A 25,572-nucleotide genomic window follows, 5' to 3' on the forward strand; every position below is an offset into this window, starting at 1 on the left:
GTTTTTGCGTGTAGTATCCCTAACAGCACACGTATTCCAAAAGTGTTCTAAAAGAATTCGAAATGACATCATTTTCGTCGAAATGAAATCTTTTTAAATTTTTTTGTGATAAGCAAGCTGTTAGGATGTAGTAGTTGCTTTTTGTACATTTCCTACAGCACAAATATCCCCGACAGATTCTTAGAACGTTCCGAGGACATCCACAGGTCGGGTAGACATGCCGAGGATGTCTCGTGAACATCGTGTGCTACCAGGGGAGTAAGAGGCCTCGGTATATCGTGCGACACACGTTTTCTGTCATGTGCCATTTTCGGTGATCCCAATGACCTCGCGCGAAACGTGTCCCGTCGTTATTCAAGTACGGTGTAGACTGCTGAATAAGTCAGGACTATGTTCTATATATAGTATAACCCGGGCCACGTGACAAATGATGGTTGGGAATGCTGGGACGAGATCCGACTGCGACTGAACCGAGTCAAACGAGAATGGTGCGTCGGATCTTTCCGCCTATCGAGCGTCAAACTGGTTCGGTCTAAGCGCGAGTGTTGTTGTTGATGACCTTCCCGCGGGGGGGGGGGGGGGTAGCGCTCAAAATTCCCAACAAGCCCAGTCCAGCCTCGCCCCACCTAACCTATCCGGTTTCCACTTTACTCGACTATAGAGACCGTGCACACCAACACAATGATAGCGAAGTGTCAATGTATAACTGTAAACGTATAAATAAATTACACTAAAAAACGGCGAAAATTGACCGATAGTTTGCGCTGATATTATGCATATACACCAATATACATTCTTATCTCACTGTCATTGTGCTAATGTGCACGGTCTCTATAGTACGAACTCTTCGCTGGCTCCGAGTCGGGCTCCTGCATGTTGGCTTGAGTTGAATCATACCTGCTGTCCTGTCGCAATGCGCAGGTGTCCGGTCTTTAGGGAGATCCGCACAAGAGAGGAATACCTGTAGCCCGATGCCAGCCGCATGCTTTCCATTCTAAACGTGCGTGCGCGCGAGCGCACGCTACGACAAACTGTAAATATTGACAAATTCGAAACACTATTCTTCCACGTAAAACGAGCCCTGCTTTTTTCCAAGAAATGCGCGGTGCTTGAGTTATTTTGGCTGGTTTCAATTTATGTAGATTAGGGATAACTGGTACAGGTTGTACGCGATGAATACGCGCATGCGTTTTGAGTCTTATAAGTATAAACGAATAGAAAACTCGGTATACATCGTGTCGTAAAGGCATTTTCCTACCTGCTTTCCATTTTCTTACCTGGCACAGGCACTCGTATAGGGAAATCGGGGACGACAGCAACCAGACAGACTAGACAGAGCCTAAGCGCGCTACGAGAAACCTGTGTGCTACGCGTGAAAGAGCATCGATTTCTTGCTCGATCGCAGCCATGCAGGCCTCTCGTTTATTCTACCGCTTTGCACGTGTTTATATACTTTTTACGTAAACCAAATCATAATTTTTTCAGTGAAACATGGTCGATCTCGCGGTATTATGGAAGAAAGAATTGTGAATAATTGCAGTGCAGTTAATATTATCGGTGGATGAAAAGATTTTACCTAAGAATATAAAAAAGAGAGTGAGAGTGAGAGTGAGAGAAGATAGAAACTGCTCTCTCCTCTCGCGGTGGATTATCGGCTAGGATTTCAGAGGCGACAACTCTCTTATCTCTGAAACGCTCTCCAGAGGTCAGTGCAACCATGAATATCGACAGAAACAGCAGCAACAGCGTGGTCGTAGGGAGCGGGCCAAGTGGCAATTGTCACGCTGGCAATTCAGTTTCCCCTATAAACGCTTCATCTTCGCCTGCTCACAGTGGTGGTGCTCTACACTGCAATTCCAGCAACGACATGAACAGCAGTCAGGTAAGCTTCCACGTTTGATATATATTAAAAAAAATGTTATCCACTCGATGGAAAGTGCGTTTAATCGCGCGTGCGGAGAATGGTGAAGAAATTAAAATCTGCGATTCGCTTAGTGGGACAGCGTGGCATTCCAGCAATAAATGTGTATATATATACCTCTGTAGTATACCATACATAGTACATGTAGTCGCGCTACGAGACTGCGGGCAACGCGGCTAATGCGCGCAATGTCTCCATATTATGGTGAAAGGTATATATATACATATGTAGGTGTGCTATAGGTGTGTAGCAATGCATATATACATTCACAGAGAGGAATTCGCGAGAGGGACAGCCAATCGTTAAAGGAAGCCAGCATAAATTGGCTATTCGTGGATAATTTTAAACAGATAGTTTGGCCAATGAGAAGATTCAAATGTCACAAGTGTCGTGTGGGCAAATGTGGGCGTTAAAAACAGGCAACAATAACATTCCGTGCGCGCGCGCTCACTCGCACATTGACCGATTGGAATATTAAAAAAGTGTAATATAATATGGCATGACTCATAACGAAAAAACGATAATTCCACTGAAAAATCCAGCAATGAAATCTCGCGCGAGTGTAATTAGCTCTTGATGCTCCGCTGCGCTCTCGGAGATTTCAATGCCTGCAATGAGAGTATACTAAGTATATGAGTAACACTGGGTGAGGCACGCACTTGACACACCATAAATAGGTGTAAGAAAAAATTATACATATCGTTAATTTTAAGAGATGTCAATTTTTGCTGGAGGTATTTTCGAAGCTCCTTTTTATACTAATATTGAAAAATAATTTATGTATAAAAAAACATAATTTATATTTCTCTTGGAATATGGCTGAAGATAAAAGTTAATTTTTATATTGGCGTCTATTGCGTCATAGGTACGTGAGCTTAGCTGTTATCTTAGGGTTGCTATCACTATAGATATTTACTGCATTAGTCATACATGTTGTAAATTTGACAAAAATAAAATTTTGGTTTTTAATTAAATTATTAATTTTGAAATATCAAATAGTATAATTTAAACAGAATATAAAAGAATAATGTACACTTTTGACTTCCAATCGGGTGTCAATTTTTTATCTGTATTTTTGTATTTTCTTGTAGAATTAAATTGTTTTTTCGAATAATTAGTATTTTTTGTTCGATTATATTTTCCGTTGAGTCATTTTAATTGTTAGCACAGTATATTCTTAAAACTTCAAAGTTTTGGTTTTTTAATTACTTGTTTCCTTTTACTCTTATATAATAATTCCATTTTTAAATAGACTTACAATTATGTTGATATAGTTAATTAGAAAAATCGAAATGGTGAATCTGTTAAAATATACTATATATTAACAATTGATTGAAATGAGTCGTCAAAAAATATGATCGAATAAAAAATACCATTTAAATAAAAACTAAATTTTGAAAGAAAATTAAATATTTTAATTTGTGTTAATTGTGCAATTTAAATATTACTCGATACTTCGGCATAAATTATTTAATTATTAACCAAGATTTTAATTAAACGGATTTTAAAACACGTTCGACTACCACAATAAATATCTACTAGCTTACTGAGAAAATTATTTTAACGAATAAATAATTTTTTCTTATAACGGCCCATAGAGCACCAAGTGACTTAAAAACATTTTTAGACATATTTTACTCAATTGGGTAAGTAAAATATGTATGTAAGAGAACTTTTAGTCAAGTGTGCTTTATTGCAATGAACAAAATTTGTTAATATAATGAATAAATTAATTGATATGAGGAATAGTTCATTATATTTTCTTTTTCGTTAGTCATGCAATTAAACTATTACTTACTATTTCGCTATGAATTATTCAATTATAAACCAAGATTGTATTTAAACAAATTTTAAAACTCGCTCGACTACTACAATAAGTATCCAAGTTGACTGAAAAAAATATTTTACCCAATAAAAAATTTTCCTTATAATAGTGAAAAATAAGTTTATTGAAACAATGAAAAATTCATATAACAAATATTTTATTATACAATGAATAATTCCTCATATCGATAAAATTATTCATTACGTCAACAAATTTCTTCACTTCTGCAACAAAAAATTATTAATTACTTGAAAAGTTATTTTCATTATCCTCAACTACCTTAATTACAATTTATCAGTCGATACCTCACTCATCATGGATGAATAAAAAAATGGTATCTAATATTTCTATTCCATTATAAATTTTAGTGTTGCGAGCGTGGTTGGGAGATTCAGCACGTGACAGTAACCAGAGTTCCAGGCTACGGGTTTGGTATCGCGGTCTCTGGGGGCCGAGATAATCCACATTTCACGAATGGCGACCCTGCGATCGCGATATCGGACGTATTAAAGGCTGGTCCGGCAGAAGGGAAATTACAGTAGGTATATTTAAAATATATACATATATATATAGATAAATAAATAAAAAAAGGAAAAAAAATTGAAACATTTTGTTGGTCCTAGGGTGAACGATCGCATCATTTCTGCGAATGGCGTGTCGCTCGAAGGCGCGGATTACGGAGCAGCGGTGCGTGTCCTTCGAGATTCCGGCTCGACCGTTTTGCTCGTGGTAAAACGCCGAGCATCCTCCAGTTCTCCGGGCTCTGGCTTGCAGAGTAACTCGATAGCTCAGTGCCATCGACTGACGTTGACTCGGAACAGCAAGAAGGATGGTGAGTAGCTATATGTATATAACTTCCTGTTTCGTTTAAAAAAAATAAAATACAGTTAAAAACGATTCCTCTTCATCCAGATTTCGGGATAGTCCTGGCTTGTCGATTGTACGTGAAGGAAGTGACGCGAGAGAATATAGGAGTGAAGACGGGAGATGTCTTAACGAGGATCGGAGGTGTGGCAGCGGATAACATGAGTTTGAAGGAGGCCAAGAAGTTGATAGAGCAGTGCAAGGACAGATTGTCCATCGTCATCAGCAGAGAAGGTTCTCCAGGATGTCATCTTCAGCAGCAGAGCAAAGCAGATGCTGGGGAATATTTGTCCGGTGCCAGTTACAGCAGCCAAAATTTGTACGTCCCCCCACCTACGAGACAGCAGCAGCAACAACAGCAACAGCAGCAGTCATTAGAGGATAAAAGCAACCTCATTCCAAGAGGACGCTCCAGGGGTCCTTTGATGGACGTGTCCTTGAGTCAACTGGATCTACCTGCCACGCCAACCGTCGAGCCCCCCAGACCACCGCCACCTAGACCGGAAGGTAGCGATTACTGTGTGTAGTATACTGGGTGTCCCGTTTTAAACGATGAGACAGTCTTTGAATCACGTAGCATCTGGTGACCTTGTTAAAATTTGCACTAATTGATCACGTGACTGGAAAGTTATTTTTTCTAATGGAAGAAAAAATAGAAAAGAATGTGATTTTATTTTGATAGAGATTCTTTGTAAAATTGGTTGAAAAATAGTCTAATAGGGAAATCTTCTATGTGTGTTATACTTGGATTCGTTAACTTTCCTCTTTGGCTTATAAAACTGCTTTAATATTAAAAGCGAGGGATTAATTTTTACTCTTTTTTCCTCTCATCAATAAAACTGTATTATTAACTGGATTAGAAAAATAGGTAAGTCAAAATAACATAGGATGGAATTGTATTCTGTTAGAATATTCTTTTTTAATATAATTTTTAAATAAAAAATTACCTATGCTTACGCCTGGTATTGCATATATTTTTTTCTTATTCTGATAATTCTCATTCAACTTTCTTTTTCAACAGATTACTACAGCTCTCGAAGGCAGTTGTACGATGAAGAACTTGCGCAAAGAAGCAAGCAACCGATGTAAGTAAAGCGATTGGAAAGAATTGCTCACTGATTTCATCGATTTTAAATAATAAATAATACATGGACTCACATACAATTTATTTTCCAGGCCCGATCCTCGTTTCATAACTTTCCAAAAGGAAGGCTCGGTCGGGGTACGTCTTACCGGTGGTAACGAAACTGGGGTTTTTGTAACAGCAGTCCAGCCTGGGAGTCCAGCCTCCCTCCAGAGTCTCCAACCTGGCGATAAGATACTCAAAGTAAATGACATGGACATGAAAGGTGTGACTCGTGAGGAGGCTGTACTCTTCTTACTAAGTTTGCAAGAGCAAATCGACCTAATCGTTCAGCATCGACGTCAGGAATACGATCAGATAGTGGCTTCCGGCAGGGGAGACTCCTTCCACATAAAGTGAGCAATTTATCCCATAAGAGTTGTACTTTGAAGGCGTCACGAGCATAAGCAACTTGACTGAAATATTTCTTGCGTTATAAAGGGATAGATTTAATAGGCTATTCTAGAGAAAATTAGTTCTTAACATTACAACACTGAAATTATTCTTCATCTTCTTAGAATATTTTTAGACGTTCTTGTTTTGAATAAATTATGATTAATTTGATAAAAATTCACCATTTTTAATCAGATATTTGTATAGTGGTAAACGGTGATTTGGTTCTACTAATTTACAATAGTTTTTATCAATGTTTGTTAATATTTTGTTTTGTCTTTTAGAACACATTTCCATTACGAACATCCAGAGAAGGGCGAGATGAGCTTTCGCAGTGGGGACGTCTTCCACGTGGTCGATACTCTTCACAATGGAGTAGTTGGTTCGTGGCAAGTTTTCAGAATTGGTAGAAACAATCAGGAAGTTCAGAAGGGTATCATTCCGAACAAAGCGAGAGCCGAAGAATTGGCCACTGCTCAGTTCAACGCGACGAAGAAAGAGTTGAGCGTGAGCGAGAGTCGTGGTAGCTTCTTCAGGAGACGAAGAAGCAATCATAGACGCTCGAAATCCCTCGGGAGAGTGAGTTTTTCTTTAGCTGTATCAATTTATCTCTTATGTGAAATGTTCTTATTACGATGTCCCTTTTTCCTTTATTTCCTACTTTTATGTAAAGCAGACTGTGTTATGTGAATCATAAACTGTTTGAGCTAAATTTTGTAATAATACAAACGTCTTCAATTTGCTTATACGTGTATCCTTGAACAAAGTAATTGATGTGACTTAATACTATGCAGACACACTTATGGTTCTGTTTTAAAATTTTATTTTTATGTTAAATGGGACACGTTTTACTACGTAAGGATACTAGTTTATATATATTATATATCAAATTATCTTTTTGCAGGATCATTGGGACGACGTGGTCTTCTCGGATTCGGTCAGCAAATTTCCGGCTTACGAACGCGTTATTTTGCGACATCCAGGATTCGTCAGGCCCGTGGTCCTGTTTGGTCCTGTGGCGGATCTTGCCAGAGAGAGGCTGCGAAAAGATTTCCCAGACAAATTCACCTCACCGCGTAACTTGAATTTTTTATTTAAATTATTTATTATATATAGTGTTCAGTGCAATGGTTCACAAAATTCCTTCAGTTTCCCAATAATATCAACAAAAAAACTTCTTCAGATAGAAAATAGCTAGCTTCACTTTTCCAAGAGGAGCAATAATAAAGAAACCCGAGGACTTTCTCTCTTTAAATTATAAATACCGTAATCGTTAATTGTTAAATGCAACCACAAATTATTCAATTTTATATTCTTGCAGCTCATTTTAAGAACCTTTAAAAACCATATTGTAAATGTTAGGTTTAATTCACAGCTTTGTTCATTAACAATTGATTTCACTTTGATCTATCTGTATTTTTAAAGTATAAGCAACGTTTTGTAATTTTGTCAGTAATGTTGGAAAAATCATGTCAACTATTGCACCTATGATCATGTTTAGTGTATTGTAGACATAGTAGATAATAAATCTCTAATTGTTCTATTCTTTTATGCAGAAACTGAGACACAAATGGAAGAGGGCAGCGGTAAGAACTGCACGAAATCCTCAGGAATTATAAGGTTAAGTGCAATCAGGGATGTTATGGACAGGGGTAAGCACGCACTTTTGGACATAACACCGAACGCAGTTGACAGATTGAACTACGCCCAGTTTTACCCAATCGTCATCTTCCTGAAATCTGAAACGAAGCAGGTTATCAAGGAGCTGAGGGCCGGTATACCAAAGTAATCACACGCGGACGCATCATTTAATAATGATCATTCAACACTTTCCTCACTGCATCATCATCTTATGTAATACTGCTTTTATGGTGTCCTTTGCAGATCAGCTCACAAGAGCAGCAAGAAATTATTGGAACAATGTCAGAAACTTGATAAGATTTGGGCTCACATTTTTACCGCTGTGATAACGCTGACCACTCCGGAAGCCTGGTACCGGAAGTTGAGGGAATTGATAGACAGGCAGCAGCAAGCTTCGCTGTGGATGAGTCAAACGAAGGTAAAAGGAGAAGTAGAGAGAGGAAGAGAGAGAAATCATTCATTAGCGTGTACACTTTGCTTGGTATACGTTTTGCTGCATGAAATGTTCTGTTCTGTGTAACGTATCGTCCTGTCAAATGTGTCCTCGTAGCCGGAAGAAGCTCTTTCGGATGACTTCCTCTTCCCGATGACCTCGCGTCTTTCTTACGCCTCTTCGCCGGAAAGCGACCTCGAGCTGAGTCCTGCACCAACGACGGTTTCCGGCACCCTCGGCCCTCCAACTCGTCTGAAGAGTAGCTCTGATCCGAGTATCGCCACTCAGGATGACGCTGTAGCTCCACCTCCTTATACGAGCTACCAGGTATAATCATAACAACACGTGGATTGCGTTAATTAATTTTGCGTTATATTTCCTAATCATCGATCAAATTTCTATATATATATATATATATATATATATATATATATAATTGTCAAAACTCATAGCAAACATTCGAGCAGCACAAGAGAAGGTCACAAGGTGGAGTTGGTGACAGTAAATACGGATTTTCGATATTGGGCCAGCAGGCGAGTCTCGATCAGACAGGAAGTCAGGAGGATTATCCGGTGGTGGTAAACCCATTCGACACGAGACCTCCAGCAGCCACAGCAACAGCAGCAGTGACGCACCTTCAGCACAGTCCACCGGATCTTCCGCCGCGCGTCGACCGCTCTGCAAAACCCATCAGTTCGATTTCTGCGGGTGCAGGAGGAACCGTTGGTCGTGGGGCCCAGGAAAGAATGATCAGCAAGCAAGAGTCCCTTTTGGACGTTGCCAATTACATCAATGCGACGCCTCTCAAGGCCAATTCTTCTTCTTCTTGCATGCAGGAGAGGCCGCAGCCGAAATCCGTAAGTGACGTTTAAATGCAAGCTGGGTTAATATTTTATTCTCGTATATATATATTTATGTATATTCTTGTTATTCACAGGGTAGCTACGACAGTATGTCCTCTTATGATTCCTACAATAACGCTAATGGTAATACAAATTACGGAGCAGTAAATCTAAATATATCTACCGGTCGATTAGGACCGAATATTCCAGACGACATGAAGAGTATCAACGTCCCCGCAGCCAGGGCCCACGATCCTTATCGTTTCACCAGATCTACGGCGCAGCCGATCCCTGCGCAGGATCCCCAGACCCGTACGGATTATGCCAAGTACAGGTATACAGTGCTCTTCTTATGCTGAGCCATGCAGTTATGATACAACCCAAGGCTGGAGAACCTAAGAAAATTCATTTATCTCTGTAACTTTCTCTGAGATAGATAACAGTGTTTGTCTTCATAACCTTTTTCAATGCGAGTAGAGAATGGAACTTTGAGAAGGTTCTGTGTAAAAGATTCCAATCTATTTTAGCTAACGAGATAAAATTTTCTTACGTCTTTATGCTCTGAGTGGTGTCGATTGTTCACCCTCTATAAGCTGAGACTCTTCCTTCTATACCCTAATGAGATTCCACACTTTTCTCTACAGATATATGTATATATATAATACTTATTTTTTCTTCTAGTCGTACTGCAGATTACAAATCCGTACCATTTGTGCAAAACAAGCCTGTGGGTACGTATAAACCGGTACCACCACCAAAACCAAAAAATTACAGGCCACCCCAGAAAAGTGTGGCACCCCTGGAGGAGGACCCAGGCAATAATGTAGAATCCAGCAATAGCAACTCCTATCAACACGCTAAAAGTTATTCCATCGCTGGTTTGCATATACACAACGGAGTGAGCACGAATCTCTTATAAATTGCTACATGCATGATAGAGTATACATATACATATACATGTGTGTATAGTTTTTATACTAAAATAAGACTGTAACTGTAAATTTGCGTAGGTTGAAAATAATGGTAATGGTCAAAGGAACAGTGGGCAATATTACTACAACATTCCACCTCTGGTTCGCCATAAAGAGAATCATCCGATGAACTCGCATCACAATCACTCGCATATTGGGACGCCCCAGCACAGTCAGAGTCTGAGTCACGTACACTCTCACTCGAGTCCTCCCGTAACGGCTCATTCGCACAGCAATAGCGCCTGTCAATTGAATCTCGGACTGTCGCACAATCGGAGCAATAATGGACACAATGGCTACAATCATGCTAATAATCTCGTCGATAATGGCCAAAGTCCATCGGTACCTACTTCTACTCACAACAGGGAACCTAGTGGGTTGGACCTGGCCGAGAGTCGAGAGCAGAGAGGAAGTGCCTTTGAACTTTACAGAAAACCAATGCATCACTACAATATCAGGTGATACATATATGTATATATGTGTGTTTGGTCTCTTCTTCTTCGCCTAACTCTGCTGCGATGCGATAGTCTAATAAATTTGAAAGAGAAAAAATAATTTTTGTCTCTTCTCAACTAATTATGCCAATTTGGTAGCGCAGCAAAAAAGAATGGGACCAGTTTAATATAATTATATAACCAGTTCTAAAAGTTATTAAACTTTCCTTTTACTTTTTGTTTAATTATTTGCAGTATTTTTCAGGATTAAGGATGTCAGAGAAAAAGTAAGATTTTAAACTGTCCATTGTTGAATGTTTTGTTAAGCGATGTGACATTATGCTTGAGATTCGCATGTTCGCAAATCTTATCGCCATTCATTGAAACACTTGATTATTATTGCATATATATATACTTATTAGATAAAAATGTTCCACATACAGGAACTCCCAGGCTACCACGGTTACGGAATGAATTGGAACGGGCCGAAGAGTCGCAAAACAAGAAGAAGACACGCTTTAACGTATAACCGGAAGCCATCCAGCTGTGACAGCTCTATATATCTGGAGGGATGCACATCAACTGATCACTGCAGCAGACATCGACGACACTGCCAGCATCACCAACACTACGAACCTTACTATTAACGAATAGACATTAATTAAGCAATCACAATAATAGTGATAATAATAATAATAGTTGTAATCGTTATCGAGAATTGTTGCAATCTTTAAGTTTAAGAGTCTCTCGGTTTCGCAGATGCCATTCGTGCAATTTTACAAGTGCCTTCGCGTTTATAGCCCCAATCAAGTTCAATACTCTCTATACTTTAGTAATTTTAATATTGTTCCCCCATAGAGAATCACTGATGAATAAAAGTATGAAATCACGTATCGAATACAAGTAGTATCTACTCTTCTTCATACTGCAGGAGGTTCCTCTGTCATCATTCTCGACAGAAGAATAGAGCGAAGGAATACATTATTATTAAGCAGGAAGCCGAGAATCGATCTGGAATGTGCCTCTTGTAATCTGTGTTATATCACTGGAGGAGGGGGAGGGGGAGGACGCGTACTATGGAGTTATGCAGTTTTCCGAATAACACGTATTTTAACTTTAATCACGCGGGACTGGATAAGTATATACAGTCCTATATCATAACTGTGCTGATCTTCGCGCTCGGTCAGTTGGCTGGAATCCTTCGTTCAGACTTTCCTTCGAGTAATATGCGTTACAACAAAAAATACAAGGAAGAGTACGAGAGTCTGATTAGACCCATAAAAGTTGTATCTCAGATTGTATCGATATGGCCATTGGCGAGGAATAGCGGTGCAACGAAAAAACTCTTTAGAACTTATCAATTCTACGCAATAGTCACGATGGTGCGCCATGATGAATCATTTCGTTGTAATGATTGTGTTAAGGAAATGTCAATGATGTATATTTGAGAATGGTGATTATAATATTTTGCGCAGGAAACTGTAACGGTCGCTGCATTGATACTGGATACGATTCGCCATTTGCATAACATGGACGCGGCTATCGAATGCGCCCTCATGTCAACATCTTTTCTCTTAGCCGCCATTCGATTGTTGATATACAGGGCGAAACAGGAGGATATGTTGTACGTGGTCGAAACAATGCGATCAGACTGGCTCAATTCTCCTGGCCAATACGTGGAGACCATCAGGAATAAATGTTTGTCAGGATATCGATTATCCAAATTCTTCATCATATCCGTTTACTTCACCATGTTGTCGTTCATCTTTTTGCCTGTCCTCGAAGTAGGTTATTCTAAGTGTAAAAGAATATACAGGGTGTTCCAAAAGAACCGGAACAGCGAAAGATCTCGAAAACTAAGCATTAAAAAAAACAAAGTTGAGGAATATTTTGTCAAAAATTGTTAAAACTCGGTTTAATGATGAAATTAGTTTGACCTTGGGTGGAGTATCGAAGGTCAACTTGGTTTTTTTAATGGAACTTATCATTTTCATTAAATATTAGGATTTGAAGTTGTAACTAGGTATAGATGAGCGACTAAGCGCGTGTATGCGTAGTGGTTGCGCACACTACTTCAGCTAAACTCACACCTATGCGCCATCTAAATAGAAATATTTGTCGAACGACTTGTTGGAATCATAATTTGGCATAGCGTTTTGGAAAGCTCTTGAGATAAGCTACAAGAACATACAACAAAAGTTAGAGCATTCCATTTATAAAAAAAAAATTGGATGATCTTCAAACGACCTTTAACACTACCAAAGGTCAAACCGATTTGACCATTTAAAAAAATGGTGAAAATACTACAAATTACTCCCAATTTTTGCTTTCCAAAAAACTCAGCTTTCAAAGTTTTTTGCTGTTTCTGCTCTTTTGGAAAACCCTGCATATGCCTATTTGCAGATAAAAAAAGATTTGTTCTCACAATGTTTTCAATTTGAACGAGCAGATGACTCTTCTCAATCGTGAAGCCAAGAATTATCCGTTCCACGGGGATTACTACTTTTTCAATGAAACGAACAGTGGAAGCCCCATCTTCGAGTGTCTGTATGTTTTCAATTCGCTCTCCGGAGCTTACGGCTGTAGCATCATTAGTGGCGCGACGACCTTTAATCTTGTCACCGTTATTCATGCCTCGGCCAAGTTTAGCGTGGTGCGTAGAATACTGGAGGACTTGAAGAGTCAAAACCCCAATGCCAGGGGCATTTTGAGACACTGTGTTAAGCTTCATCAGGATGCCATAATGTGAGCCTTGAAGGAAGCTTTATACATAGATATAGATATAGATATATACTTAAATATGATGGATTCTGCTGATTTCTGCATACTTTTCTCAGCTTTGCAGACACATGCGAGAGAGTAATCAATCTGTTGGCGCTCATGCAATTTATTACCGGCACTGGTATGCTGTGCTTTGCTGGATTTCAACTAACAGCTGTCAGTCTCAGTCAGTTTGATTGTCTCTCAATAGTAATTTAGCGAAATATCGAGCCTAGCATTGATTGCGTTAATTCTCTGTTAATAATATAGATAATACAGGAGAAAAAGAACATGATTAAGTATGGTGCGTTTTTGATATCGGCTACGACAGAACTCTTCATCTTCAGCCTGAGTGGACAAAAATTGATAGACGAGGTTCTAAAATTGCGGATGGGGAATATTATGTATATATAACACTCTTTTTCTTTCTTTGTATAGAGCGTGGGTGTCGGTGACTCGGCTTATAACGGAGCGTGGTCGGGTTGCGAAATTCCCAAAAGTCTTCGGATAATTATGATGAGGTCGCGAAAAAACAGCAAGATAACAGCAGCCAAATTTTATGACATGTCCTTTCGAAGCTTCACCTCAGTGAGTAGTAACAGCGATGAATTTTATAGAGAAAAGAAATTTTTCCAAGTTTTAGGAAACTACTTTGTAGGTACTGAGTACTTCGTTTTCTTATCTAACGATGCTTCTGACTATAAAGAACAAGTGAAGAGATATAAATATACTATTGAACAAATACAACTCAATTATCAACTGTCGTTCATTTCTGTAAGCAGTTTTTTCTGTCTGTGTAATAAAGGATTAAGAAATGCACCAAACAATATTTCTCGACTATTTTGGTAAGATATATTACACGAAGAAAAAATTGATAATATTTATCAATTAATTTAAAAATCTAGAAACTACCCTATTTTATGCCAAATTTTACCATACTATACTTAATTTTTAATTTCGATGCATATATTTAGCGAAGGTTTATTTGATTAAACATTTAACGATATAGAAAAAAGTGGTATTATCTACTTTTACATGTACTTGCTGTCGAGACACCATCGTGTCTTCTGATAACAGGAAATATAGAGAAGTGTATAGCAAGTTGTAGTGCTTATTAGCACCAGCAGAGGTCGCTACATATATACCACTAGCATAAGTGAGCAAGCAAGAAGAAGAATTAAGGTTGACAGAGGAGGAAGAGAGAGAGGGAGAGAGAGAGAGAGAGAGAGAGAGCAAGAGTGTACCAGCAGTACCAGCGGTACCAGCGGACCCAATTGGAGCCGGAGTCGCTAGAGCCACTGGAGGCGTTGGAGCCATTGGAGCCATTGGAGGCGCTGAGCCACTGGAGGCAAGCCAATAAGGCAGTTTGCAGAGCTTGTCAAGCACAGCCCCTGCGTCTCCTATCCGTATAGCAATATATACACAAGTCGAGATAATTAGTATATAGTTGAGAGAGTAGAGTGAGAGGGGGAGAGCTAGTCGTGCGGAGGAGGAAAAGAGATAGAAGAGACTCTCTCGAGTTGAGTGGCCCCTCCTTGGCGTTGGGTTGTGTGTGCTGACGGTGGTGCGCCTTTCCAAAGGCCACCGCACGGTGCACACACACCAGGCAAAGTACTCAAAGAGTCAGAGTAGCCAGACCAGCCTAGCTCCTTGGCGTTGGCTCCTTGTCCTATTTCTGACGTCAGAGCCTCGAGTAACGGCGCATGCGCGACTCTTCACCAAGATGGTGAACGTGTCTCGTAACGCTTGCTTGTAACTCTCACTCGCGAGTGAAGCCAGGCAGGCAGGAGGTAAGAAGGCAAGGCTAGTGGCAGGCCAGCCGAGAGAGTGGTGCGCGAACGCGAAACCCGCACCTTCGTGATCCGCCTATCGTATCGTGCCTCGAGGGGAATATTAGGGCCAAACAAGGCTCGCCCGTCTTCCACCAGGATTCTCTGTGGTAGTAGGTAGTAGCACTCCTGCGGGCCAGCGCACGTGGACACCAGCTGGACTCCCTCGGGACCCCCGTATCCCCCTACAATCCCATCTGCGACAACCTGCTGTTAGCATGTAAACGCCGTTGACGTTCCGCGTACAACCATATTGCAAACATCGGCGACATCCTTCTGGATACATCGGCTTGCCAGTAAGGTAAGAGACGTTTAGAACTTTGTCATCCTTAACCTGCAAAAATCCTCGAAAACCTTTCTTCCTCTCGTCTCCGTAGTTCATTTCTCTAACGTAATTAGTTCGATGCAAAATCATTCCACTTAATATCCGTTCTGCGAAGAATAGAGTTGCCTTCGAGTTTTCTCACTCCGCGATAGTTACGTGACCCGCTTGCGGCTAGTAATACTTTCCCCATCTGGCATTTCTCTCCTCCCCCCTCCCCCTCCCCCTCTCCACCTTCTCAAGCTTCAAGCTTCAAGCTGCTGCTGGACAATCTGGACAACTGCAACAACTGCACTGACCACGTATGCCTGCCAGACACTGCACAGTTCACCACTTGCAGGATTATCTTTTCGACGCATTGTTGCATCATCGCATGATCAAAAAATGGCAATAATTTCGTTAGACGTATACTGACCGGTGACCTTGCCACAAGTGACGGGCCAATGTAAAAATAAGCTTTGGATGGTCTTAGAAACCATCCAAGCTCGCGTGTTGCATATTTTACCCTGGTATGCTATGTATATATATATATATATATAGAAACGTTTATCGCGACCCGGGCGTCTCGGTCACCGTCCACTGGACAGGAATGCCGCGGCTCCAAAGTGATGTATACTACGTATGCGATATATACATTATGTAGATATATATTTCGAGAAATTCGAAACAACATTGCTTCGTAGAGGTTACGTTGGATTAAAAAGTGCAGTAGGTATATATATATATATATGTAGTATACTATAATTTCGTATGGAATGGAGAAATCACTGGTCGTCCTTCTTATTCTTCACGCTTCTTATCCTACTTTGTTACTTCCGGTACATACGTATACTATACCTATATACACGTAGGGGAGACTGACGCGCATACGAATTATAACCAGCAGTATTTCCAATGAATAACATTCGATGAGAGTGGCCGATTGTTGTTGCAGGAGGGTTAGACAGAAAATGTCGAATTTCGGATGAGATTCCCTCTTCTATCTCTATCTCTCTCTCTCTCTCTTGAACAAGCGAGTTGAGTTTTATTTTTAGAGAAGGGTAAACGAACGTTCGAGGACGATCTTTGTGTTTCTGCTCCTGCGGAAAGGCTCGTTGGCCCGTTCCGATTTCGAAGGACCAAGCTTTCGCCGTTTAACGACGATTAATTATTTCTTTTTCACCGTTTCGTCCAGTGTTAACCGCGTTTCTCGACGACACGACCACGGTAATCGTGTTGGGTGAATAAAATGAAATAAAAACCGGTGGAGAAGAGAGAGGCCTGCACAAGGACACGGGGAAAATTTCGTGCATCCCGTCACGTATCTTCGAGATAACTCTGGCCGTCGCGTCGCCGCGCATTCTATCGGAATTTTTTCGCGAACAAATTTTCATTCAACTTCCGCCCGCCAGGGGGTGAGGGGGGGGGGGACACAGCGCGTCCGTTACTACTTTGACTAATGGCGCTGCTACACAAGTACTACGCATCCGTCGATTCCAATCGTGACGTCATGGCATAACTGTGATCCGGGTAGACCGCACTCGGAGACTCAGATTCCTACGCATTCTGGTTCAAGAACGCGAGTCAGAGTTCCCATTCCTAAAGTCCTATCACCCTGCGGAGTCTGACTCAGAATTTTCTCCAAAAAAACCCAAATTTACTATATATATATATATATATATATATATATACTGTACAGTAAATATTTACACGGGTCTGCATGCATTCCACTCTCCTAAAGAAGTAACGATCGAGGTTTCGTTTTAACAATCGAATTTCTCTATTTCTAATCTCGGGAGCAAGATTGATTCAAGTTGGTTGGCACACTTTATATATATATATGTATATTAAAAGCGAAATGCGTTTTTGCTCCGTGTTTCCAACTCGTACAATTTGTCTCTTGGATATTATACTATGCATGTACTATACCATTCCGTTAAGCAGGGTCAGTTTCGTTTTTGTTTTGTTTGCTTTTTTTTGTTGCTTCAGGACGAGTCGAGTCGACCCTGCGCGCCTCTAACGACCTTCTTCTCTCTCTTATTCGCGTTGCTCGCGTTGTACCGCTCGCTCGCGCAATCTCTCTCTCTCAGCGCGGAAATATTACTTTCTAGTTCAGTGATCCGTGTCATGGCGCGGAAAACAGAAGACAAGAAATAAGGCGGTTTTCTCCGTGGCAGCTGGTTCGGTCTTTTGATTTTTCCCTATTTTGCACCAATTGCTGCAGTTCGATTGGTAAACCGTTCGCGAGACACCCTACAGCCCAACTGCGCGGCTACTATAGCATAATTCGGACAGGGGGAGGGGGAAAGTCGACGAGAGTCTCGAGAGTATAACCAGTTCCCTTCCATATACACTGCTTGAAAAGTCTGCTCGTTGCGTTCATCGAAATCTCCGGCGCGAGAGAGAAAACGAAGGGAAGGGTTAGTTTGTGTGGGTTGGCTTTGTAGCGTTGCTTGCTGGTATAGTTGTCGGGATTGCAGGATCTAGGAGAGAAGAGGGGAGGAGGGGGGAATGTGCGCGCGCGTGCACGTGCACTCCGCGCCGCGCGTTTTACTCGGCAGGCTCGACTGTGTACAACCTTCGCATTCTTCGGAGAAGTGAAAGTCAGCGGTTTCAGGAATATTCTGATGGCTCGCGTATCATACAGTCGAATCGACGATTATATGCTTCTGTCGTCTCCCCACTCTTCCCCCCCCCCCCCCCACCATCCCTCTTCTTCTTCTTCGAACCGCGCAATTCCTTGCCCGCGCGCGCATGACTTTCGAGACCCACCCGAGGGTCACGATCAGCTCCCCCTCCCCGCAATTATAGGGCCGCTCATCGATACACCAATAGCAATTTGGAAAAATCGTTTGGGCCAACTGTTGATGGATTGTGCATGCGCACGGTCTAATTGCCTTTTCTGTTTACTCTATATTTTGATACTGGCACTCTATGGAAATACTCTAGCAAGCTTTCTTGCAATATGGATACACACTTCAGGATTACTAAATGTTACGTTTCTTTGAAACTCCGCTCATCCATACACGCATAACAATTTGGAAAATTCGTCTGAACCAACCGTTGATTGACTGTGCATGCGCACGGCCTAATGGCCTCTTCTATTTGCTCTTTATTTTAATATCGGATCTCTCTGGAAATATTCTAACAAGCTTTCTTGCAATATGGATCCATACGTTAGGACTATTAAATGTTGCGTTTCGTTGAAACTCCGCTCGACGTCCACCCTCCCCCCACCCCCTTCCTTCCACTCACCACTGCAGCTGAGAGAAATCGCGTCAGAAAACGTTGCTTTTCGCGGTCCACTTATCGCACGAGGAAACTTTTATGCTATATTGTTGTAGTATTGGATTTTGTCCAGCAAACTTTCCGATGAAACGCTAAAATTTTTTTTTCTTGACAGAATATCAAGCCATTATGGTATCGAGACGGAAAATTCTTTCTCGATCGCGGGACAATCTCGCAGAGTCACAATACGAGGAACAGGAAGAAGAGGACGTTTGGTACAGTCTGGACAAATTGTACAAGGTATAATATAAAGAATTTTGCACTCTTGTTACGTTTTTGAGGGTAGAGCCATTACACTGTTAATTTTTGTTTTTGTTAAATTACAAGTATAATTGGGAGCATATTTGTAATCCACCAATGTCCTTTTAAACTCAGATTTTTAATTTCGCATGAAAGTTGTATTGATAAATTAATTTTTCCATGCTCTATAACTCTGTGACGTCATAAGTACATCACTTTGTAATATATTAATTGTAGAAACCGGAAATTTATACACCATGCTGTACTTTTATCTTTCCTGCTTTATTGAAAAGTAGGTAAACTATAATTGGCAACATTTTAAAAGTTAGCATAAAAAGGTAACCCATACAGTATCCAGTGACTTAATGTCATGTCTTAGTCGTTTTTTAGGCAATTGGATGACTAAAAATGTCTATAAAATAACTTTTTGTCAAGTGTACTATATATGTTATTTATCATAGTGGAGAGATCTTTTGTAGTTAAAAGATACAGGAACTGACAGAAACAAAGTCAGAGAATATGATAAATCAGGCTATCATGACCAATTTTTGATGTTTGTGGTCTCATTTTAAAGTTCTTTGAAAATGATCTGGTATACAATTGTAATCAAATCATATCTCTAAATTCATATAGATAAAATAAATCAGAAACATTATTGAGATTAGGACGTACAATCTTGCTGTAAAAGAGAAGGTATAATGCCTCAAAGGTATATGTGAGTGTATATGTACTTGCCGTCGAGAGTGCGGTGTTTCTTGTTATATTCATCTCTTGTAGTTAATAAATAATATTGATGATAAAAAGAAGTCAAATATGTTTTAAAACTCTCGCATGATACTTATTATAGACAAAATAAGAGAAATACATTCTTACTACTTTCATTATTTTTATTATGTTGATATTGATTAGGCAGATCGCGCGTTGAAAATTGAAAATTAAAATTTTTGCAATCTCTTGTGTAGAATTTAGAAAAAATTAGTTATGCCAAAGCATAGTTAATTTATAGATTCTATTATCACCTTTCACCAAGGGTTTCAAATTTAAATAGGATTTAAACAGAAAATTACACTTATTGACAATTTGTAACATACATCTTTCTTATTTTACAGCCTGAACATGAAAATATTTAACTTTACCTTTAGATCTCCCGATTAGAACTTCGATATTAAAAATGGTTTTCATATTTTTATAGCATTTTAAAAACCCATCTTACTTAGAAAGATCATTTTTAATAACAATGTTGTGGTTCCACTTGCTGATTTCAATAACGTGGTTTCAAGTAATGATGTTTAATAATTTACTAACTTGATTGGTACGTCTCGATGAAAGCAGATGCAGATTATTTTAGGAAATAGAAGTTTTGGCGAGAGGATCAACTACGCGGTGCTAGACCTTATAGATTAGGCTTGAGAGTTAAGGCCGAAGATCTTAATTAGTTTTGCGACTGTTCTGTTTCGTAGAGTGTAGATTCACCCGAGCTATTCAAACGGCCTTCGCGTTTGGACCATCAGGCAGCCCAAAAGTGCAAAGCTTGCAAATTACCATATTAGGAGCGTCTAACAACGCGTATAGCACTTGACTGATTGGTACTCGACCTTACAAATTAAGCTTTAGAGTTTTAAGACCAAAGATCATAACTAGTTTTTCGACCACTCTGTTTCGTAGAATGTAGATTCACTTAAACTACTCGAAAAGCTTTAGCGTTTGGACCATCAGATAGCCCAAAAGTGCAATGCTTGCACGTTACCATGTTAGAAGTGTTGTGCAACGTATATGGCAATCAGCTGATTTTTACATTAGAATATATTTTAGAATGATCGATGTGTATTTTCTAAGCCACGTGAACTTTGCCATTCGGCAGTGGAAATACGAACAGGGGTTTTTATATATGCTTCTATGTTTCGTTAGGATTTTATTTGACAAACTTGATAAACTTTATCATTTTCACTGGATAACCGCAATATTTTTTTATTATAATATTAGAAACTTAAGGGGATCCAGGACCAACGCAAAATTTGAATCATGGAAATTTTTGAAAATATCTCAAATTTGAATTTTTTTGAGGAGGCAATATCTTGCACCTTTTACTGTACTTTTGCCTAAAACAGTCCGACTTTTTTTTGGGAAGTAAAAGTTTTAAACAATTAAATTATTATATTTGATATTCATTTTGAGAAAGGGACACCGTTGGAAGTTAGAGCAGATTTCAATGAGTAATTTAAGGCTAAAAACATGCAAATACGCTTAAAGATATAGACAATTTTCTTAATTAAAAAAGTTAGTCCTACGAATATAAATTTGAAACTGTTTTACCAACACAAAATCTCTGGTTATGCATTAGATGATAACTGTATTACCTACCTAGCTTTAGTAAGGGTATCCATTAATTTGTATCTTTATCTAACGCATAAGTAAACTTCTATGTCGATAAAACAGTTTCAAATTTGTCTTTGTAAGGCTAAATTTTTTAATTAACAAAATCTACGTTTTAAGCGTATTTGCATATTTATAGTCTTCAATTATTCGTTGAAATTTGGTGTAGCCCCCAGCAGCGTCCATTTTTTAAAATATATATCAGGAGAAAAATATAATTATTTATAAATTTTTTTTTTATTTTCCTAAAAAACAATCTGTATTACACTAAAGCGCTGTAAACCGAGTAAGTTTACGTCACTTAAGAAAATTCATATTCTCAACATTATAAAAGATTGTCTTTATTAAAATTTTCCGTCAGTCCTGGATTATCTTAAACTAAAAAATATAGTTCAGACTTCCTTTTTTAAAAAAGAAAACAAAGAGCAGAATTATTTCACTAAGAGAGAACCTTCAAGGCTGCAAAAAAGTTAAATTCCATCGAATACTGTCATTATAAGAAAAATTAAGTCGTAAAGTGCAGGTTGTCAAGATTGAGGACCATTTTTTAATATTGCATTCATATTTAATAGTGTAAAAACACTAATATAATGCATACATAAATATATATATATATTTACATATCAAGCAAATTGAAAAATAAGAAAATCACATTTAAAAAATGAAGCAAAAGTATACCTTCTTATATTGACATTCCATTGAATTTTGAAAACTTTTTTGGGACGACTTGCAATTATCTAAATCGACTACGTTTTGGCACAAAAAATTCTTATAAATTCTACATCAAGTTGACATATAGAGAGGATAATGGAAAATTGAAATTTTTTATTTTCAACAGGCACCCTAATATGCATATATATAGAATTAATTTGACACTCGTATGGGAATGTTTGCAGGACCATATACAAGAGGTTCTAGACAAATGGAATCAGATTGATGATGAGATTTGGGCAAAAGTGATCGTTTTCGAGAGGAATCGAAGAGTAGCCAAAGCTTACGCGAGGGCACCTGTTCTTACGATAAATGGCTCCAACAATGGTTTCGACGGATACAGGTAGGTATCGTTTATGTTATATTTGATAATAATAATAATAATAATAATAATAATAATAATAATAATAATAATACAGGATAGGACTGTGCGGCTTCGATAATCCAATGCGAGATCCGAAAACGGAAGAAGCAAAGCGTCACATTAATCAAGGCGTGAAGATTAAAGTGGACGAGCAAGGCGGCATTTTAATCAGGAGATTATGCAAGAACAACGTCTACGTTAAAGCCATGAATCAGGAGGATAACGCCATTGGTTTGGAAATAATGCGGAATTCCCAGGGTGCCTTGGAACACGAAAAACCTGCAATGGTAAGAAAGTCGAGGGGAACTCAAAATTACTATAATTATGAAAGTCTTTCCCGCTCTCTCATATTTAACGTCTACATCAATTAATTACGCAGCTGTTCGATATGAATAAATTTGAAGCGAATTTATTCCGAGAAACGAGAAGGGCATATCCCGACAGGAAAAGACTGGAGACTCAATGTTTAAGCGCTGTTATTTTCGTAAGAATCGAAGGAGACCTCTTGCAATGTCCAGTTTGGGTTCTGATCATTAACGTCGTTGGCCTTCATATGTTAAAGTCAAAGTTACCACCAGGTAAGTGTATAGTCTATACTCGGAGAGAAATATTGACTGATATTAATGACAATGAAGTGTAAATCGAGTAAACGCAGAGTTGTTTGGCACTTCTTAATTATTTTCTTGAAATTAGTGAATATTTATTAAATTAATCATTATTCATTGGGATTAAGAACATCTAAGAATGATTTCAGTAGTTAAAGAATAAGTTCAGTTTTTAAATATTAGGAGAAAATGGTCTTAATAATAGCTTATTCATTCTCTTTATTTATACCGGGTGTGGCGCGCAAGACGCCCCACAGCATATATATAAAATGACGTGTATCTCTTTAACTATAAGAGATATTCAATTTTTTTATATGGCAGTTTTGAAAGCAAATAACAAGTGGTTTCGAAAAGGTCATATACAAAAATTGAATATCTCTTATAGTTAAAGGTATACGCGTCATTTTCTGCTCTTGCTCTGGGGCGTCTTACGCGCCACACCCTGTATATATATATATATATATATATATAAAATACTGCTGTTATTGACAGTAGTGCATTTGAAGTGAAACAGCGTTTTAAAGGAGACAATTTGTTATAATAACAGTTTTAGCGTTGCAAAGGCCGGTGGATATCAAGAATCGACCTAAAATCCCCATTCCCGACGAGGATCCTTACAGCGTTGCTGGAGCGTCGTCTTTGGGAGGACCCGGTGACGCCGTGCCTGACAGGGATTCCAGGGAACAGATTTATATGCACTCGACGAGGAATCAGCAGCATCGACGAGCTGAAATTCCACCGAAGCTCCCTCCACGAGAGACCCTATACGACCACAATATACCCAAGGTACACCACACTCTCCATTTCTTCTTCTTTTTCTTCACCTTATAAGGTCTCCGTCCGCCATTTAAAACGCCCGAAAGCATCCGCCTCTAAGAAAACCTTTAGGTTTACCTGTATTGAAATATAATCATTAACCCTTTCACTACGGTGGTCCTCGTCTTGGAGTGCCTTGCTTCGAACGGAGCACCGTGCTGAGTCTTGAACATTCGGAGCCAAGACTTTTGTCTCAAAAACCACTTTATAACGTTACTAGCGCTTACAATTGTTTGCGAACTGAAAAATTGGAGTTGATAGCATTTGCCTTGATTTTTATTTAATTTCTGTAAGAGATGCGACGTTTTCTAGCGGGTGACTATAGTCACCCATCGTGTCCATGCAGCGTTTTGTGGCGGGTGACTATAGTCACCCGCTGTAGCAAAAGGGTTAAAAATATCATCATATATTTTAGAACGCCTCTGACAATGCAAATGATATATAGGCAAAGTTCGGTGCAACAATGTAAAATAACATTAAAATCTTTAATAACGTATGCACCACAACAGGACACTTTGGATACCTCCGATATTTTTTTCATTAAATTATCTTAAAATTGTAATAGAAATATAACACAGGCGCAATTAGATTCATGAGTCGAGAAATATTTTTCTGTAACGATTTTTTTATAATTATTTAATAGTTTTTATTGTAACGATAGCTCAATTTATTTTCTCTAAAACATTCTAAAATCTAAATTTTCATACAAACAAATACTGAAGTATTCTTCCTTATATATGTTATAGTCTTAGACATACACACGTGTGTATCTTGACGAATCTATACTCTGGAGCTTTTTAAATGTTTTATATCCTGCATAAGAAAGATTTGATTCATAACAAATTTTTTATTGATTCTTCCAGCCTGATTACGACGACATCGAGGATGATTACGCGAGGGGGATGAAATTTCCCGCGAGGGAAGAGAAGAAGAGCAGTAGGAACGAAGATAGGAAAAAATATGGTACAGTTGTTTCTTGGTTCTCATTAATAATCTGTTGTATCAATTAATACTATCACATTTCATCATTCCTCTTCTTTTATCCTTTCAGACGACCCATACTATTGCGGGCTACGCGCTCGAGTGCCAAATTTCGTGAAGATGGCGAGGAACGAGCAGAAGAAGACGCATCCCCAACGGGAGTACGTGAGATCTTCGCAACAACATCCATCATCTTATGGAAACTCAGCTTACTCGAATAGTCAATCCTCCCAAATATATAATAGACAGCACCAACCCTGCACCAATAATCGACCATCCATCATGTACCATGCCAGAAGTTTCGAGAGTGGCCTCGGTAGGTAGAATGCCACGGCACTTGCGGCCAGAAAAATCTATGCAACGAAAGGAGAAGAATTTACTCCTCTTCCACTCTTTCTCACTCTCAAATATAATAGTTACAAATGTTTGGATAACTCGAGTTAATTAAATGAGACCCTCGAGAAAGCACCGGATGCGGATAAACTGCATGGATTTTGATTGTTGCTTCGATATTTCAGACTCTGATGGAAGAATCGAGAGTCCCTACAACCACATTTATGGCAGATTACCAATTCCAACGAGAGGTGTTATACCTCCAACGCCACGTGCTATGTATATTGGAGAGTGGGACTAAAACTTTCTTATAAAGAGCTGTATATTATTAACGTACTTGATAAATTCTCATACTTTAAGGTCGAAACGAGATTCAGCGATTGGCTCTGTGCGAACACGGTTCGTCACGATGCCACTCGCTATTTATAAATATATAAATATATTATTATTGTATCGTAGTATATACGTATATAAGAGTGTACGTTATTTAATGACGATAAACCTAGTGTCGTTAATCAATCGTT

At 39.1% G+C, this 25,572-nt stretch overlaps 3 protein-coding genes across 4 annotated transcripts; all 3 read left to right on the plus strand.

The window, feature by feature from the left end:
- Window positions 1–1,259: 1,259 nt before the first annotated feature.
- Window positions 1,260–11,067, plus strand: pyd (polychaetoid). Its single transcript, XM_066729223.1, has 17 exons — window positions 1,260–1,557; window positions 1,704–1,882; window positions 4,115–4,284; window positions 4,370–4,578; window positions 4,659–5,117; window positions 5,632–5,695; window positions 5,787–6,089; window positions 6,411–6,705; window positions 7,031–7,202; window positions 7,683–7,911; window positions 8,011–8,185; window positions 8,318–8,527; window positions 8,653–9,057; window positions 9,138–9,376; window positions 9,724–9,940; window positions 10,053–10,471; window positions 10,891–11,067. Exons 1-17 carry the CDS (start codon window positions 1,512–1,514, stop codon window positions 10,919–10,921), a joined length of 3,822 nt encoding a protein of 1,273 aa, XP_066585320.1. The 5' UTR covers window positions 1,260–1,511; the 3' UTR covers window positions 10,922–11,067.
- A 562-nt stretch (window positions 11,068–11,629) lies between these two features.
- LOC136774818 (odorant receptor 13a-like) lies at window positions 11,630–14,018 on the plus strand. 2 transcript variants are annotated; one of them, XM_066729302.1, is made up of 7 exons: window positions 11,630–11,829; window positions 11,923–12,231; window positions 12,897–13,192; window positions 13,285–13,384; window positions 13,478–13,582; window positions 13,646–13,795; window positions 13,914–14,018. In XM_066729302.1, the coding sequence occupies exons 1-7, from the start codon at window positions 11,674–11,676 to the stop codon at window positions 13,920–13,922; spliced, it is 1,125 nt and encodes a 374-aa protein (XP_066585399.1). In that variant the 5' UTR covers window positions 11,630–11,673; the 3' UTR covers window positions 13,923–14,018. The 2 variants fall into 2 exon arrangements, with proteins under 2 accessions (XP_066585399.1, XP_066585398.1); XM_066729301.1 differs by having other exon boundaries at window positions 13,866–14,008.
- Window positions 14,019–14,612: 594 nt separating this feature from the next.
- Window positions 14,613–25,557, plus strand: exp (expansion). Its single transcript, XM_066729611.1, has 9 exons — window positions 14,613–15,337; window positions 18,741–18,865; window positions 22,135–22,292; window positions 22,369–22,600; window positions 22,693–22,891; window positions 23,466–23,704; window positions 24,598–24,697; window positions 24,786–25,031; window positions 25,234–25,557. The coding sequence occupies exons 2-9, from the start codon at window positions 18,755–18,757 to the stop codon at window positions 25,347–25,349; spliced, it is 1,401 nt and encodes a 466-aa protein (XP_066585708.1). The 5' UTR covers window positions 14,613–15,337; window positions 18,741–18,754; the 3' UTR covers window positions 25,350–25,557.
- The last annotated feature ends 15 nt before the right edge of the window (window positions 25,558–25,572 follow it).

Source organism: Prorops nasuta, unplaced genomic scaffold (genome assembly GCF_024137725.1).
Source record: "Prorops nasuta isolate Cenicafe-Biocafe unplaced genomic scaffold, Cenicafe_Pnas_1.2 PNAS00007, whole genome shotgun sequence".
Classification (NCBI taxonomy): Eukaryota; Metazoa; Arthropoda; class Insecta; order Hymenoptera; family Bethylidae; genus Prorops; species Prorops nasuta.